The following is a 13,615-nucleotide window of genomic DNA, read 5'->3' as shown; positions in this document are numbered from 1 at the left end:
ATGCCCGAGGCAGCACTCGAACCTGCGACCGTAGCAGCAGCCCGGTTCCGGACTGAAGCGCCTAGAACCGCTCGGCCACAGCGGCCGGCCCTCTAAAGCTCTTCGCCTCCGTTGAGGAGATGGTGGTCGACTTATCTGACAATCAAGCAGACGGACGGTGCTCAATTCCGAGTACTGGCAAGAATTTTTACTTGCTGGTCGGAATGGAACTGGGTGCACCCCGTCTCTTACGGATAATCAAGGAGCTACCTGAATGAGAAGAAATTAGTTTCAGGCCTGAAATCTAATATCTTCTCGCAAAAGATGTGCTGATATGCCCCAGATACGGCATTAGCAGAAATTGACACGACGGTCGTCAGCAGACCTCTACAATCCTTTACTACACGATAACTATTTATATGAATGCGCGGTGTCTGTTCCATACCACTTCATATCGTGCCGATCCATCGCAGTATTAGAATGGAGTGAATCTAGAAACTTAGGTCCATGTTGATAGCGAGATGGTTCATGGCACAGCTGCGTTGGCAAGCGATCAGGCGTCATCAGTCCATACGACGGTATTGATGACAAACCGGGCTATAGTGGCGTTCTTAGGCGCGACGAATACATCATAGACGAACCAGGCTAGGGCGACGAACGCATCTTCATATCATCGGATCGTAGATTGTTACAGGTGCATCTCTTGAGGCTGCATACGTCAATCAGTTCTGGAGCAATAAGAAGAAATTAATGTTCAGACTTCAACTACAACGAGCCCATACACACTTTAAAAAAATCATTTTAAATACATACTTGCAGGATCACCGGAGTCAAATCGTTGTCCCTTATTAGCCCCTGATGACCCATTATTTGCATTATTGCGTTTCATTTCTGCTGATTCTATCGGCGCTGTTCATGTTGCTGCTAAACAAGTCTCAAACTGTAATGACTTCTCGCGCCATTACGACTCGTACTTACATGGTTCAAATGGCTCTGAGCACTATGGGACTTAACTTCTGAGGTCATCAGTCCCCTAGAACTTAGAACTACTTAAACCTAACTTGACATCCCACACATCCATGCCCGAGACTGTAGCGCCTAGAACCGCACGGCCACTCCGCCCGGCGACTCGTACTTACAGACTTATAGATGAAAACCAAATTTCTTTGCTTATTTCAAGCAGTGAGAGACTAGTATTCATATCGCAAGTACTGGGTCGTTCGAGACTCGTTGCGGTGCTCTTGCCTTTCTCGGCAGTGTTCTGTCTAAGCTACTCGGCTCTCACTGCACGACTAGGCGAACAACCTTCACAGCTTTCTTCTAAGATTACTAGTGCATCAAGGTACGTAAGAGAGCTCCTGTTTAGTTGGCGAAACAAGACAAATGTCTAGGTAGAATTGTCGTTGTAAAGGCGGGTCGTGAGTCTTCGGTAGTTAGCTAAGTCGCTAAGAGCGTTGTCCACGTACTCCTATGTCAGGGTTCGAATTCCGGTGCGCCACACAGGTTTAATAAGTCAGTGAGTTCTACCACAGAACACATTCCGCTGCGGAATGCAAGTTCACCCCGGGAAATTTCCACGTGTTTACCACCACCGCCAACCATCAACGTCAGTCAACGTTCGTCGTCATTATCACAATCATGGCGTCGTGCTTTGTGGGCTAATAGAAAAGTGCTCGCCTAGAGACCAGAGGGTCCCAGTCGTACCACGGATTTTTCCAGTCTGCCTTTAGTCCAGCCTTCACCTCCCATGCGAAAAGCTCGTCAGATACGACATGAGGTTCGTAGTCCACTTTAAGCTGTAGGTTCTCTTTCCCAAGAGCTCAAATAGGAACCGAGCACCCCCCACCCCCCCTTCCCAAACCACGATTCTACGCGTGATCTTTTCAGATAAATTCGTTACAGCGCTTCCACATTGTAACGCTAAAATAAATGGGCTTTTCCCATTACGAGGTGCATTCAAGTTCTAAGGCCTCCGATTTTTTTTTCTAATTAACTACTCACCCGAAATCGATGAAACTGGCGTTACTTGTCGACGTAATCGCCCTGCAGACGTACACATTTTTCACAACGCTGACGCCATGATTCCATGGCAGCGGCGAAGGCTTCTTAAGGAGTCTGTTTTGACCACTGGAAAATCGCTGAGGCAATAGCAGCACGGCTGGTGATTGTGCGGCCTCGGAGAGTGTCTTTCATTGTTGGAAAAAGCCAAAAGTCTCTAGGAGCCAGGTCAGGTGAGTAGGGAGCATGAGGAATCACTTCAAAGTTGTTATCACGAAGAAACTGTTGCGTAACGTTAGCTCGATGTGCGGGTGCGTTGTCTTGGTGAAACAGCACACGCGCAGCCCTTCCCGGACGTTTTTGTTGCAGTGCAGGAAGGAATTTCTTCTTCAAAACATTTTCGTAGGATGCACCTGTTACCGTAATGCCCTTTGGAACGCAATGGGTAAGGATTACGCCCTCGCTGTCCCAGAACATGGACACCATCATTTTTTCAGCACTGGCGGTTACCCGAAATTTTTTTGGTGGCGGTGAATCTGTGTGCTTCCATTGAGCTGACTGACGCTTTGTTTCTGGATTGAAAAATGGCATCCACGTCTCATCCATTGTCACAACCGACGAAAAGAAAGTCCCATTCATGCTGTCGTTGCGCGTCAACATTGCTTGGCAACATGCCACACGAGCAGCCATGTGGTCATCCTTCAGCATTCGTGGCACCCACCTGGATGACACTTTTCGCATTTTCAGGTCGTCATGCAGGATTGTGTGCACAGAACCCACAGAAATGCCAACTCTGGAGGCGATCTGTTCAACAGCCATTCGGCGATCCCCCAAAACAATTCTCTCCATTTTCTCTGGGGGACTGATGACCTTCGCTGTTTAGTCCCCCTTAAACATGCCAACAACCACCATCCACTTTCCCGATCATGTCGTCAGACCGGCTTGTGCGAGCCCGAGGTTGTTTCGGTTTGTTGTCACACGATGTTCTGCCTTTATTAAACTGTCGCACCCACGAACGCACTTTCGACACATCCATAACTCCATCACCACATGTCTCCTTCAACTGTCGATGAATTTCAATTGGTTTCACACCACGCAAATTCAGAAAACGAATGATTGCACGCTGTTCAAGTAAAGAAAACGTCGCCATTTTAAGTATTTAAAACAGTTTTCATTCTCGCCGCTGGCGGGAAAATTCCATATGCCGTACGGTGCTGCCATCTCTGGGACGTATCGACAATGAACGCGGCCTCATTTTAAAACAATGCGCATGTTTGTATCTCTTTCCAGTCCGGAGAAAAAAAATCGGAGGCCTTAGAACTTGAATGCACCTCTTATAATTAAATATTTACAAAATCGTGAAATAAAGAATTCAGATCTCGACAACACACTACGTGCAAGGAAATTAGTCAGGAGCGAGGCGTGCTGATAGCTGCTGTAATCGTTGATTACGATTGCACAAGAGACATTTTTTTTTACATTTAAACGTTCCTGTTATATATTTTTTCTACAGTTTCAGTTGCTGGCATACTTCGTACTCGTAAAACGCACCGTTAACACGGGGGCATTTAAGACATTGACGGCTGTCGGTGTGCCAGGCGCCAGTTTTGGAATGCCACAGGGGCTGGTCAGCTACTTGCTACACACCTGTAACTTCACAGCAACAGCGATTATTGGCTCTGAGCACTATGGGACTCAACTGCTGAGGTCAGTAGTCAACAGCGATTAATGGTGCGCCCGCATTCCATTATTAAGTCCATCCCCTTTGTCGTTTCCGCTAGAGAAAGAGAATGTGGTCTGTGCAACTGTTACAGGCAGTTGGTAATCGTGTCGCGCCTATGATTCTCTAGCTGTTCCAAACACACTATAGTGATGAAAGTTTTCAGATATAATACGCGGCACATATTTTAGTGTTTCATAATGTTCCAGTACATATTATTTATTCATTTAGTTCTAGTGAAGAGGTTCATTTTTTAATGATTTCAAGTTAGTTTCTGCGTGGATGTGAAGTTGGGGCTCCTCAAAAGACATAAACATATCAGATCATAAATATGTGCTGGAAAGTCTGTGGAAATATCCATTTGATGGAGGATTTGGTTTTGGGGGGGGGGGGGGGAGGGGGAAATGTGAGGTGATAAAACACGGATGGCCTGCACCAAATCTTCCACGTTTACAGTACAGTAACTAAAAATTACAGCTCTTACAAATGGTACATGATTGTAAGGGGAGACAAGAATTGTACTGTTTGGCCGCATTTTTTTTTCTTCCGATGTTTTCTGGACAAAAAGATAACATGAACAATTTCAACGGCACGAAATTTCCGAGGACCATATTACATCTGTATGGACACTCATTAAATTTAGCAGAACAAGGGTAATTTTTGTTGCTTTGCTATTAACGGTTCAGAAGCATACCAAACAAATGAAAAAAAAATACAGGGTTATTACAAATGATTGAAGCGATTTCACAGCTCTACAATAACTTTAATATTTGAGATATTTTCACAATGCTTTGCACACACATACAAAAACTCAAAAAGTTTTTTTAGGCATTCACAAATGTTCGATAAGTGCCCCTTTAGTGATTCGGCAGACATCAAGCCGATAATCAAGTTCCTCCCACACTCGGCGCAGCATGTCCCCATCAATGAGTTCGAAAGCATCGTTGATGCGAGCTCGCAGTTCTGGCACGTTTCTTGGTAGAGGAGGTTTAAACACTGAATCTTTCACATAACCCCACAGAAAGAAATCGCATGGGGTTAAGTCGGGAGAGCGTGGAGGCCATGACATGAATTGCTGATCATGATCTCCACCACGACCGATCCATCGGTTTTCCAATCTCCTGTTTAAGATATGTCGAACATCATGATGGAAGTGCGGTGGAGCACCATCCTGTTGAAAGATGAAGTCGGCGCTGTCGGTCTCCAGTTGTGGCATGAGCCAATTTTCCAGCATGTCCACGGGTTACGCGTGAAACTTGCACGCACGCGTTCAACCGTTTCTTCGCTCACTGCACGCCGACCCGTTGATTTCCCCTTACAGAGGCATCCAGAAGCTTTAAACTGCGCATACCATCGCCGAATGGAGTTAGCAGTTGGTGGATCTTTGTTGAACTTCGTCCTGAAGTGTCGTTGCGCTGTTATGACTGACTGATGTGAGTGCATTTCAAGCACGACATACGCTTTTCGGCTCCTGTCGCCATTTTGTCTCACTGCACTCTCGAGCGGTCTGGCGGCAGAAACCTGAAGTGCGGCTTCAGCCGAACAAAACTTTATGAGTTTTTCTACGTATCTGTAGTGTGTCGTGACAATATGTCAATGAATGGAGCTACAGTGAATTTATGAAATCGCTTCAATCATTTGTAATAGCCCTGTACACACATTGTGCAACTGATGTTGCATGTTTCCTGGCCGCACAGTAACTTCCTTTCAGAGTACCCGATGAAACAGAGGACAGTGATAATCGTGTTGAACTGCTACGATTAATGGCTGAAAATGATGATTGTTTGTCAGATCACTTTCAGACTTCAAACTGTTTTTCAAGGTATCTCAAGTGACATACAGAATTACCTCGACGATTGCATGGCTGAAGTCATTCGCGCAAAAATTTCGAAAGAACTGAAACAAACGGCATTTGTTGCCCTTGTGATGGATGAATAATAATAATTACAACGACCGTACCATTACTTGGATAATGGTAAACAATGATAATACACTACTGGGCATTACAATTGCTACACTACGAAGATGACGTGCTACAGACGCGAAATTTAACCGACAGGAAGAAGATGCTGTGATACGCAAAAGATTAGCTTTTCAGAGCATTCACACAAGGTTGGCGCCGATGGCGACACCTACACGCGCTGACATGAGGAAAGTTTCCAACTGATTTCTCGTACACAAACAGCAGTTGACCGGCGTTGCCTGGTGAAACGTTGTTGTGATGCCTCGTGTAAGGAGGAGAAATGCGTACCATCACGTTTCCGACTTTGATGAAGGTCGGGTTGTAGCCTATCGCGATTGCGGTTTATCGTATCGCGACATTGCTGCTCGCGTTGGTCGAGATCCAATGACTGTTAGCAGAATATGAGATCGGTGGGTTCAGGAGGGTAATACGGAGCGCCGTGCTGGATACCAACGGCCTCGCATCACTAGCAGTCGAGATGACAGTCATCTTATCCGCATGGCTGTAACTGATCGTGTAGCCACGTCTCGATCCCTGAGTCAACAGATGGGGACGTTTGCTAGACAACAACCATCTGCACGAACAGTTCGACGACGTTTGCAGCAGCATGGACTATCAGCTCCGAGACCATGGCTGCGATTACCCTTGACGCTGCCTTACAGACAGGAGCGCCTGCGGTGGTGTACTCAATGCCGAACCTGGGTGCACGAATGGCAAAACGTCATTTTTTCGGATGAATCCAGGTTCTGTTTACAGCATCATGATGGTCGCATCCGTGTTTGGCGACGTCGCGGTGAACGCACAGTGGAATCGTGTATTCGTCAGCCATACTGGCGTATCACCCGGTGTCATGGTATGGGTCACCTCTTGTCCGCAATGACGGCACTTTGAACAGTGGACGTTACATTTCAGATGTGTTACGACCCGTGGCTCTACCCTTCATTCGCACCCTGTGAAACCCTACATTTCAGCAGGATAATGCACGACCGCATGTTGCAGGTACTGTACGGGTCTTTCTGGATACAGAAAGTGTTAGACTGCTGCCCTGGCCAGCATATTCTCCAGATCTCTCACCAACTGAAAGCGTCTGGTCAATGGTAGCCGAACAACTGGCTCGTCACAATACGCCAGTCAGTACTCTTGATGAACTGTGGTATCATGTTGAAGCTGCATGGGCAGCTATGCCTGTACACGCCATCCGAGCTCTGTTTGACTCAATGCCCAGGCGTATCTAGGCCTTTATTACGGCCAGAGGTGATTGTTGTGGGTACTGATTTCTCACGATTTATGCACCCAAATTGCGCGAAAATGTAATCACATGTCAGTTGTAGTATAATATATTTGTCCAATGAATACCCGTTTATCATCTGCATTTCTTCTTGGTGTAGCAAAATGGTTCAAATGGCTCTGAGCACTATGGGACTTAACATCCATGGTCATCAGTCCCCTAGAACTTATAACTACTTAAACCTAACTAACCTAAGGACAGCACACAACACCCAGTCATCACGAGTCAGAGAAAATCCCTGACCCCGCCGGGAATCGAACCCGGGAACCCGGGCGTGGGAAGCGAGAACGCTACCGCACGACCACGAACTGCGGACTAGGTGTAGCAATTTTAATGGCCAGTAGTGTATAATAATAATGATAATGAAAATAATAATAATAATATGAAGAAGAAGAAGAAATCTGTAATTATTGATACATGTTCAATTACCCGTAAGTCCCTAATTGCAATGTGACATATACCATACAGTTAAAAGGAAGCCACGCTTGATCAAGGTCCGCGTCACTTTCCATTTTTAACCAGACATAACGTCTGAGAAAGGAAATAAATAATAATAATAATTATTATTATTACAACAATAATATTACTTTAAACAATTTTTAAAGCGATTGCAATTATGAATACGTCGTGCATCGTCATTGAAATTAACAGTACTCCGTTATAACTCGTCGAGCATGAAAGTGGAGAAACTCGCCGTAGAGCTTGTAGAAACTGGTGTTGGGCTGAGAAGCTATCGGTGCGAGCGGAGCCGCCCGGAGCGCACTGGACGAGTTCCGAGAAAGCCTAGTGCCGCTTGCCTTGCCGTGTGGCTCCCGGCCGCCGTCTGCCAGCTGACGAGTTAAGCTAAGCTAACCACTCACTCGCTCTGTTGCAGGTGGTCATCGTGGGCAACGGCGCCGTCGGCAAGTCCAGCATGATCCAGCGCTACTGCAAGGGCACCTTCACCAAAGACTACAAGAAGACCATCGGCGTCGACTTTCTCGAGCGGCAAATCGAGTGAGTAGCACGCCATCTCTTAGGCGGGTATTGCACTATCAAATTTCTTTGTCAAAGATATGATCAAAGGTGTGATCAAATATTCGTCAAATATATTTGACAAAGATCTTTGATGTGGCGCTAAAAGGGGTATTACACTGTCCTCATATTTTTCGTCAAAGTTCAAGATGGCTGACAACAACAACTTGTTATTGACCCCAGCAGTTGCATGTACCACAACTGCACTGTGTGCACATGCGGAAGAGAAGCGGAGGGTTCAAATGGCTCTGAGCACTATGGGGCTTAACATCTGAGGTCAATAGTCCCCTAGAACTTAGAACTACCTAAACCTAACTAACCTAAGGACATCACACACATCCATGCCCGAGGTAGGATTCGAACCTGCGACCGTAGCGGTCGCGCGGTTCCAGACTGCAGCGCCTAGAACCGCTCGGCCACCCCGGCCGGCGAAGCGGAGGGAAAAAAAGGAAAAGTACCTGGGTGAAGCCGTTGGTTTTACGACGACACGATAAAAATTAAAAAAATGTCGTGTGACTTAGGGGCTCCCGTCGAGTAGACCGTTCGCCGGGTGCAAGTCTTTCGATTTGACGCCACTTCGACGACTTTCGCGTCGATGGGATGAAATGAGGATGATTAGGACAACACAACACACAGTCCCTGAGCTGATAAAATCTCCGACCCAGCCGGGAATCGAACCCGGGCCCTATGGAATGACATTCCGTCGCGCTGACCGCTTTTTTTTTAAATCTCATTTTGTTCTGCATTGTTCGTTTTTGTTCGTGGCGGACGTCCGATGACACCCGTTCAGGTTGTTCGTTGATCCATTCACCCAGTTTTTCTTATTACGGAGGGTAGCTAAACAGTCTGACCGAACAATTTATAATAATGAGCGTATGACATTGGTGGCCGGGAGACCCCTCGCGGGGTTATTTAACGCCTCTGCGGTGACTTGCGAGTGAATGAGGATGAAATGATGATGAAAGACACACAACATCCAGTCATCTCGAGGTAGAGAAAAATCCCTGACCCCGCCGGTAATCGAACCCGGAACACCGTGTGCGGGAAGCGAGAACGCTACCCCAAGACTACGAGCAGTGGACACAGCTCAGCTACCGGGGGCGGAATACGATGACACGATAAAAGCATTCTACAAAACTTGTTACGTAAGCTTGTAGTGGAGGACGTCAAGTCGTACATCTCAGTTAAGTGAATCCTCATATCACAATACTCACTAAGAACTGCTATATCTGCAGAAGACAGGCTCACTGTTAACACTCCGATTCCTTGCTACAGGAGAAAGGCTAGGCTAGGTTAGGTTAGATTAGGTCTCCAATCTTCTTAATCTATTTTTGTATTCAGGATGCCTCACATCTCTATTTATTTTGTAGTTGTCGGTACACACCAATTGTATTTACCGGCAATGTTTATAAAAACACTACAGACGACAGAACGCTGCAGCGATGCTAGCGCTCCACGTGGTAACATGTCACATTGCAGTGAACAGAAGACAAGCGACTCCTTTGATCAAATCTACAGCGAGGCCCTAGATTTGATCAAATATTTGACGACATTTGACAAAGTTCCCTATTACACCATCAAATTTCTTTGACAAAGATATTTGACAAAGAAATTTGATAGTGTAATATCGGCCTTATTCCGGGCCGGACTCACGTCGATCCTCTTGTTGCGAAAGTCTGTTTAAAATTACTTCATTGTTGACGTCTGTTACTTACCGCTACCTTGTTGCCCCATCCCATACCGGGTAACGCCTGGTTATAGGCTACACACAAACATGGCGGGTCACTTCACAGATGCTGCTTATGTGTAACGCGCAGAAATTACATGAATGCGTGATATCTCTTCTTTCGGACGTGTCCGAAAGTAAAGACACCACACTGACTCCGCAGCTGTGATACATTTTACGTGAGCTGAAGTGGGAGGGAGGGAGAAAGGAAAGAAATGGGAGTGAATTACTGCTGTCAGTTGCATCGGGACATTACGCGAAATCAGCGGCGACGAGTGAAAATGTGTACCGTGCCTGGATTCGAACGCGGTATCTCCTGCTTATTAGGCAGGTGCGGTAACCACTGCGCCATCCGGGACACAAGTGTTACTGCAACTGCGCTGACTATCTCGGCACGTCTAACGCCCGATCGACACCCCCACAAAGCGCCACCTATGTGCAATCCCTCTCAATTTCCTCCATGCTCGGACATGTCCGAAAGAACAGACGTCACACTTAACTGATAGTCCTAGCTCGGCAATGGATCCGCTTTCTTGAATGCGGATGCACAAATACCTCCGATCTCCTGTGGTAATCTCAGAGTAGCGAACATGGAGGAAATGCATAGGGACTGTCGATAGGTGGCGCTCGATGCGAGTGTGGATGGGCCGAGATAGTCAACGCAGTTCCGATAACTCTGTGTACCGGATAGCGCAGTGGTTAAAGCACCTGCCTAGTAAGGAGCAGATCCCGGATTCGAATCCCGATCCGGTACAAATTTTCTCTCGTCGCCGCTGATTCCGCGTAATGTCACTATGCAGCTGAGAGCAATGGTCCCCTCCCCTCCCTTTCCTTTCTTCCTCTCTCCCTCTTCAATTTACATATAAGGCGGAGCTAACGTCACGAGGTATGACGGAAATTGGAGAGGCTCTGTCCACAGCTACTTTGTTTGACCAATGGCAGAACTGCTGCAGACGATGGGTATTGTAGCCTTGAATTTACACTCGTGTCACCGGCCGCTGTGGCCGAGCGGTTCTAGGCGCTTCAGTCCGGAACCGCGCTGCTACTACGGTCACAGGTTCGAATCCTGCCTCGGGCATGGATGTGTGTGATGTCCTTAGGTTAGTTGGGTTTAAGTAGTTCTAAGTTCTACGGGACTGATGACCTCAGACGTTAAGTCCCATAGTGCTCAGAGCCACTTGAACATAAGAAACATATCCGGGCAAGGAACTGGAAGTAAACTGACCAAATATTGTGGCAGTTTGGCAACAGCGAAAGGGTTCCAACGTGTCGTTGAGCGCTGTAATCGGAAGAAACCAGCTACAGCACGTGAAGTATCAAGTAATTTTAATCTTATTGCCTCCGTGACAACTACAATGAGTAGTAGCTCGCGAAACAATAATTACTGTAATTCCTATAAAGATGCTGCACTAGTCGAAGGAGAATTCTGTCAATACTGGGCCCAAAAAACGACCAAACCACAGAATTACCCCCAGGATCAGCTCTTGTTATTAGATAGCTCATATCTTGTTTTGACATTACACATATATTGTACAATCGTCTAAATTCAGCCACTAGGGCTATTATACTTCTCTGTGAAGACTTGCTTCTCCATACAATTTTCAGTCGTGTGTAAACTAGATCACTAAAGCCAAATTTTTAAAATCTTATCCGCATTTCTTATTCAGTTGTATTTTGTCGATGTAGCATTTCATTGCTATCGCCGTGGGTAAATTTTATATCTAGATCTTTAAAATAAGCAGATGGAGGAGGGTTACTGATTATTTGTTAGATGTGAGTGTGACAAAAGTTTTATTTGGGGGAGGGGTGGCGGCAAGAGACAGAGTGTCAGAGTGAATCTCCTCCATAACAGAACCATGGATCCACCCCTATTTTTATGTAGTTGCTTAGACGAACCACGTTTCCAAAAAGACAATAAATAATAATAATAAAATTGAAATCTGGTAAAGAAGTTACGTACTGAAGAACAGAGGACTTGGTGGAACTACACAAAAGAAATTCTGACAGACACAAAAGCAAGCGTGAGATTCAGAGGAGCACTGTCAGAAGAATTTGAGATCAAGACTGGTGTTAAACAGGGAGATAGATTGTCACCATTGTTGTTCAGTATAGCACTGGACGAAGTGATTAGGCACTGGAGAGCAATAAACGAGGAAATGGGAATACCAAAGACCCATGTGGGGGAAAAAAAGGACAACAGGACTCAAGTGGACTGCCTAGCTTTTGCAGATGACATAGCAATAGTGAGACGGAAGAAGACGCAGAGACACAACTCGACAACTTACGTAAGGTAGCGAGAACGGTGGGACTGAGGATCGCCTATAACAAGACAAAGACATTAAATACCACTGCAGACTGGGAAACACCGGAAGGCGCCGTGCAAATGGTGGACAAATTTAAATGTTGTTGTGGTCTTCAGTCCTGAGAGTGGTTTGATGCAGCTCTCCATGCTACTCTATCCTGTGCAAGCTTCTTCATCTCCCAGTACTTACTGCAACCTACATCCTTCTGAATCTGCTTAGTGTATTCATCTCTTGGTCTCCCTCTACGATTTTTACCCTCCACGCTGCCCTCCAATGCTAAATTTGTGATTCCTTGATGCCTCAAAACATGTCCTACCAACCGATCCCTTTTTCTAGTCAAGTTGTGCCACAAACTTCTCTTCTCCCCAATCCTATTCAATACCTCCACATTAGTTACGTGATCTACCCACCTTATATTCAGCATTCTTCTGTAGCACCACATTCCGAAAGCTTCTATTCTCTTCTTGTCCAAACTAGTTATCGTCCATGTTTCACTTCAAAAAAAATGGTTCAAATGGCTCTGAGCACTATGGGACTCAACTGCTGTGGTCATAAGTCCCCTAGAACTTAGAACTACTTAAACCTAACTAACCTAAGGACAGCACACAACACCCAGCCATCACGAGGCAGAGAAAATCCCTGACCCCGCCGGGAATCGAACCCGGGAACCCGGGCGTGGGAAGCGAGAACGCTACCGCACGACCACGAGATGCGGGCATATGTTTCACTTCCATACATGGCTACACTCCATACAAATACTTTAAGAAACGACTTCCTGACACTTAAATCTATACTCGATGTTAACAAATTTTTCTTCTTCAGAAACGATTTCCTTGCCATTGCCACTCTACATTTTATATCCTCTCTACTTCGACCATCATCAGTTATTTTACTCCCTAAATAGCAAAACTCCTTTACTACTTTAAGTGTCTCATTTCCTAATCTAATTCCCTCAGCATCACCCGATTTAATTTGACTACATTCCATTATCCTCGTTTTGCTTTTGTTGATGTTCATCTTATATCCTCGTTTCAAGACACTGTCCATTCCGTTCAACTGCTCTTCCAAGTTCTTTGCTGTCTCTGACAGAATTACAATGTCATCGGCGAACCTCAAAGTTTTTACTTCTTCTCCATGAATTTTAATACCTACTCCGAATTTTTCTTTTGTTTCCTTTACTGCTTGCTCAATATACAGATTGAGAAACATCGGGGAGAGGCTACAACCCTGTCTCACTCCTTTCCCAACCACTGCTTCGCTTTCATGCCCCTCGACTCTTATAACTGCCATCTGGTTTCTGTACAAATTGTAAATAGCCTTTCGCTCCCTGTATTTTACCCCTGCCACCTTCAGAATTTGAAAGAGAGTATTCCAGTCAACTTTGCAAAAGCTTTCTCTAAGTCTACAAATGCTAGAAATGTAGGTTTGCCTTTCCTTAATCTATTTTCTAAGATAAGTCGTAGGGTCAGTATTGCCTCACGTGTTCCAACATTTCTACGGAATCCAAACTGATCTTCCCCGAGGTCCGTTTCTACCAGTTTTTCCATTCGTCTGTAAAGAATTCGCGTTAGTATTTTGCAGCTGTGACTTATTAAACTGATAGTTCGGTAATTTTCACGTCTGT

The 13,615-nt window shown here is 45.7% G+C and overlaps 1 protein-coding gene across 1 annotated transcript in view; it reads left to right on the top strand.

Moving 5' to 3' along the window:
* LOC126262229 (ras-related protein Rab-23) overlaps nucleotides 1–13,615 on the top strand; it is a 442,957-nt gene that overhangs the window by 200,655 nt on the left and 228,687 nt on the right. Inside the window, exon 3 of the mRNA XM_049958682.1 lies at nucleotides 7,823–7,944. Within this exon, the coding sequence (XP_049814639.1) occupies nucleotides 7,823–7,944 (122 nt within the window). The remainder of the gene's footprint in view (nucleotides 1–7,822; nucleotides 7,945–13,615) is intronic.

The sequence above is a fragment of the Schistocerca nitens genome, chromosome 6 (genome assembly GCF_023898315.1).
Source record: "Schistocerca nitens isolate TAMUIC-IGC-003100 chromosome 6, iqSchNite1.1, whole genome shotgun sequence".
In the NCBI taxonomy this organism is placed as follows: domain Eukaryota; kingdom Metazoa; phylum Arthropoda; class Insecta; order Orthoptera; family Acrididae; genus Schistocerca; species Schistocerca nitens.
This window is presented reverse-complemented; position numbering and strand designations above follow the sequence as displayed.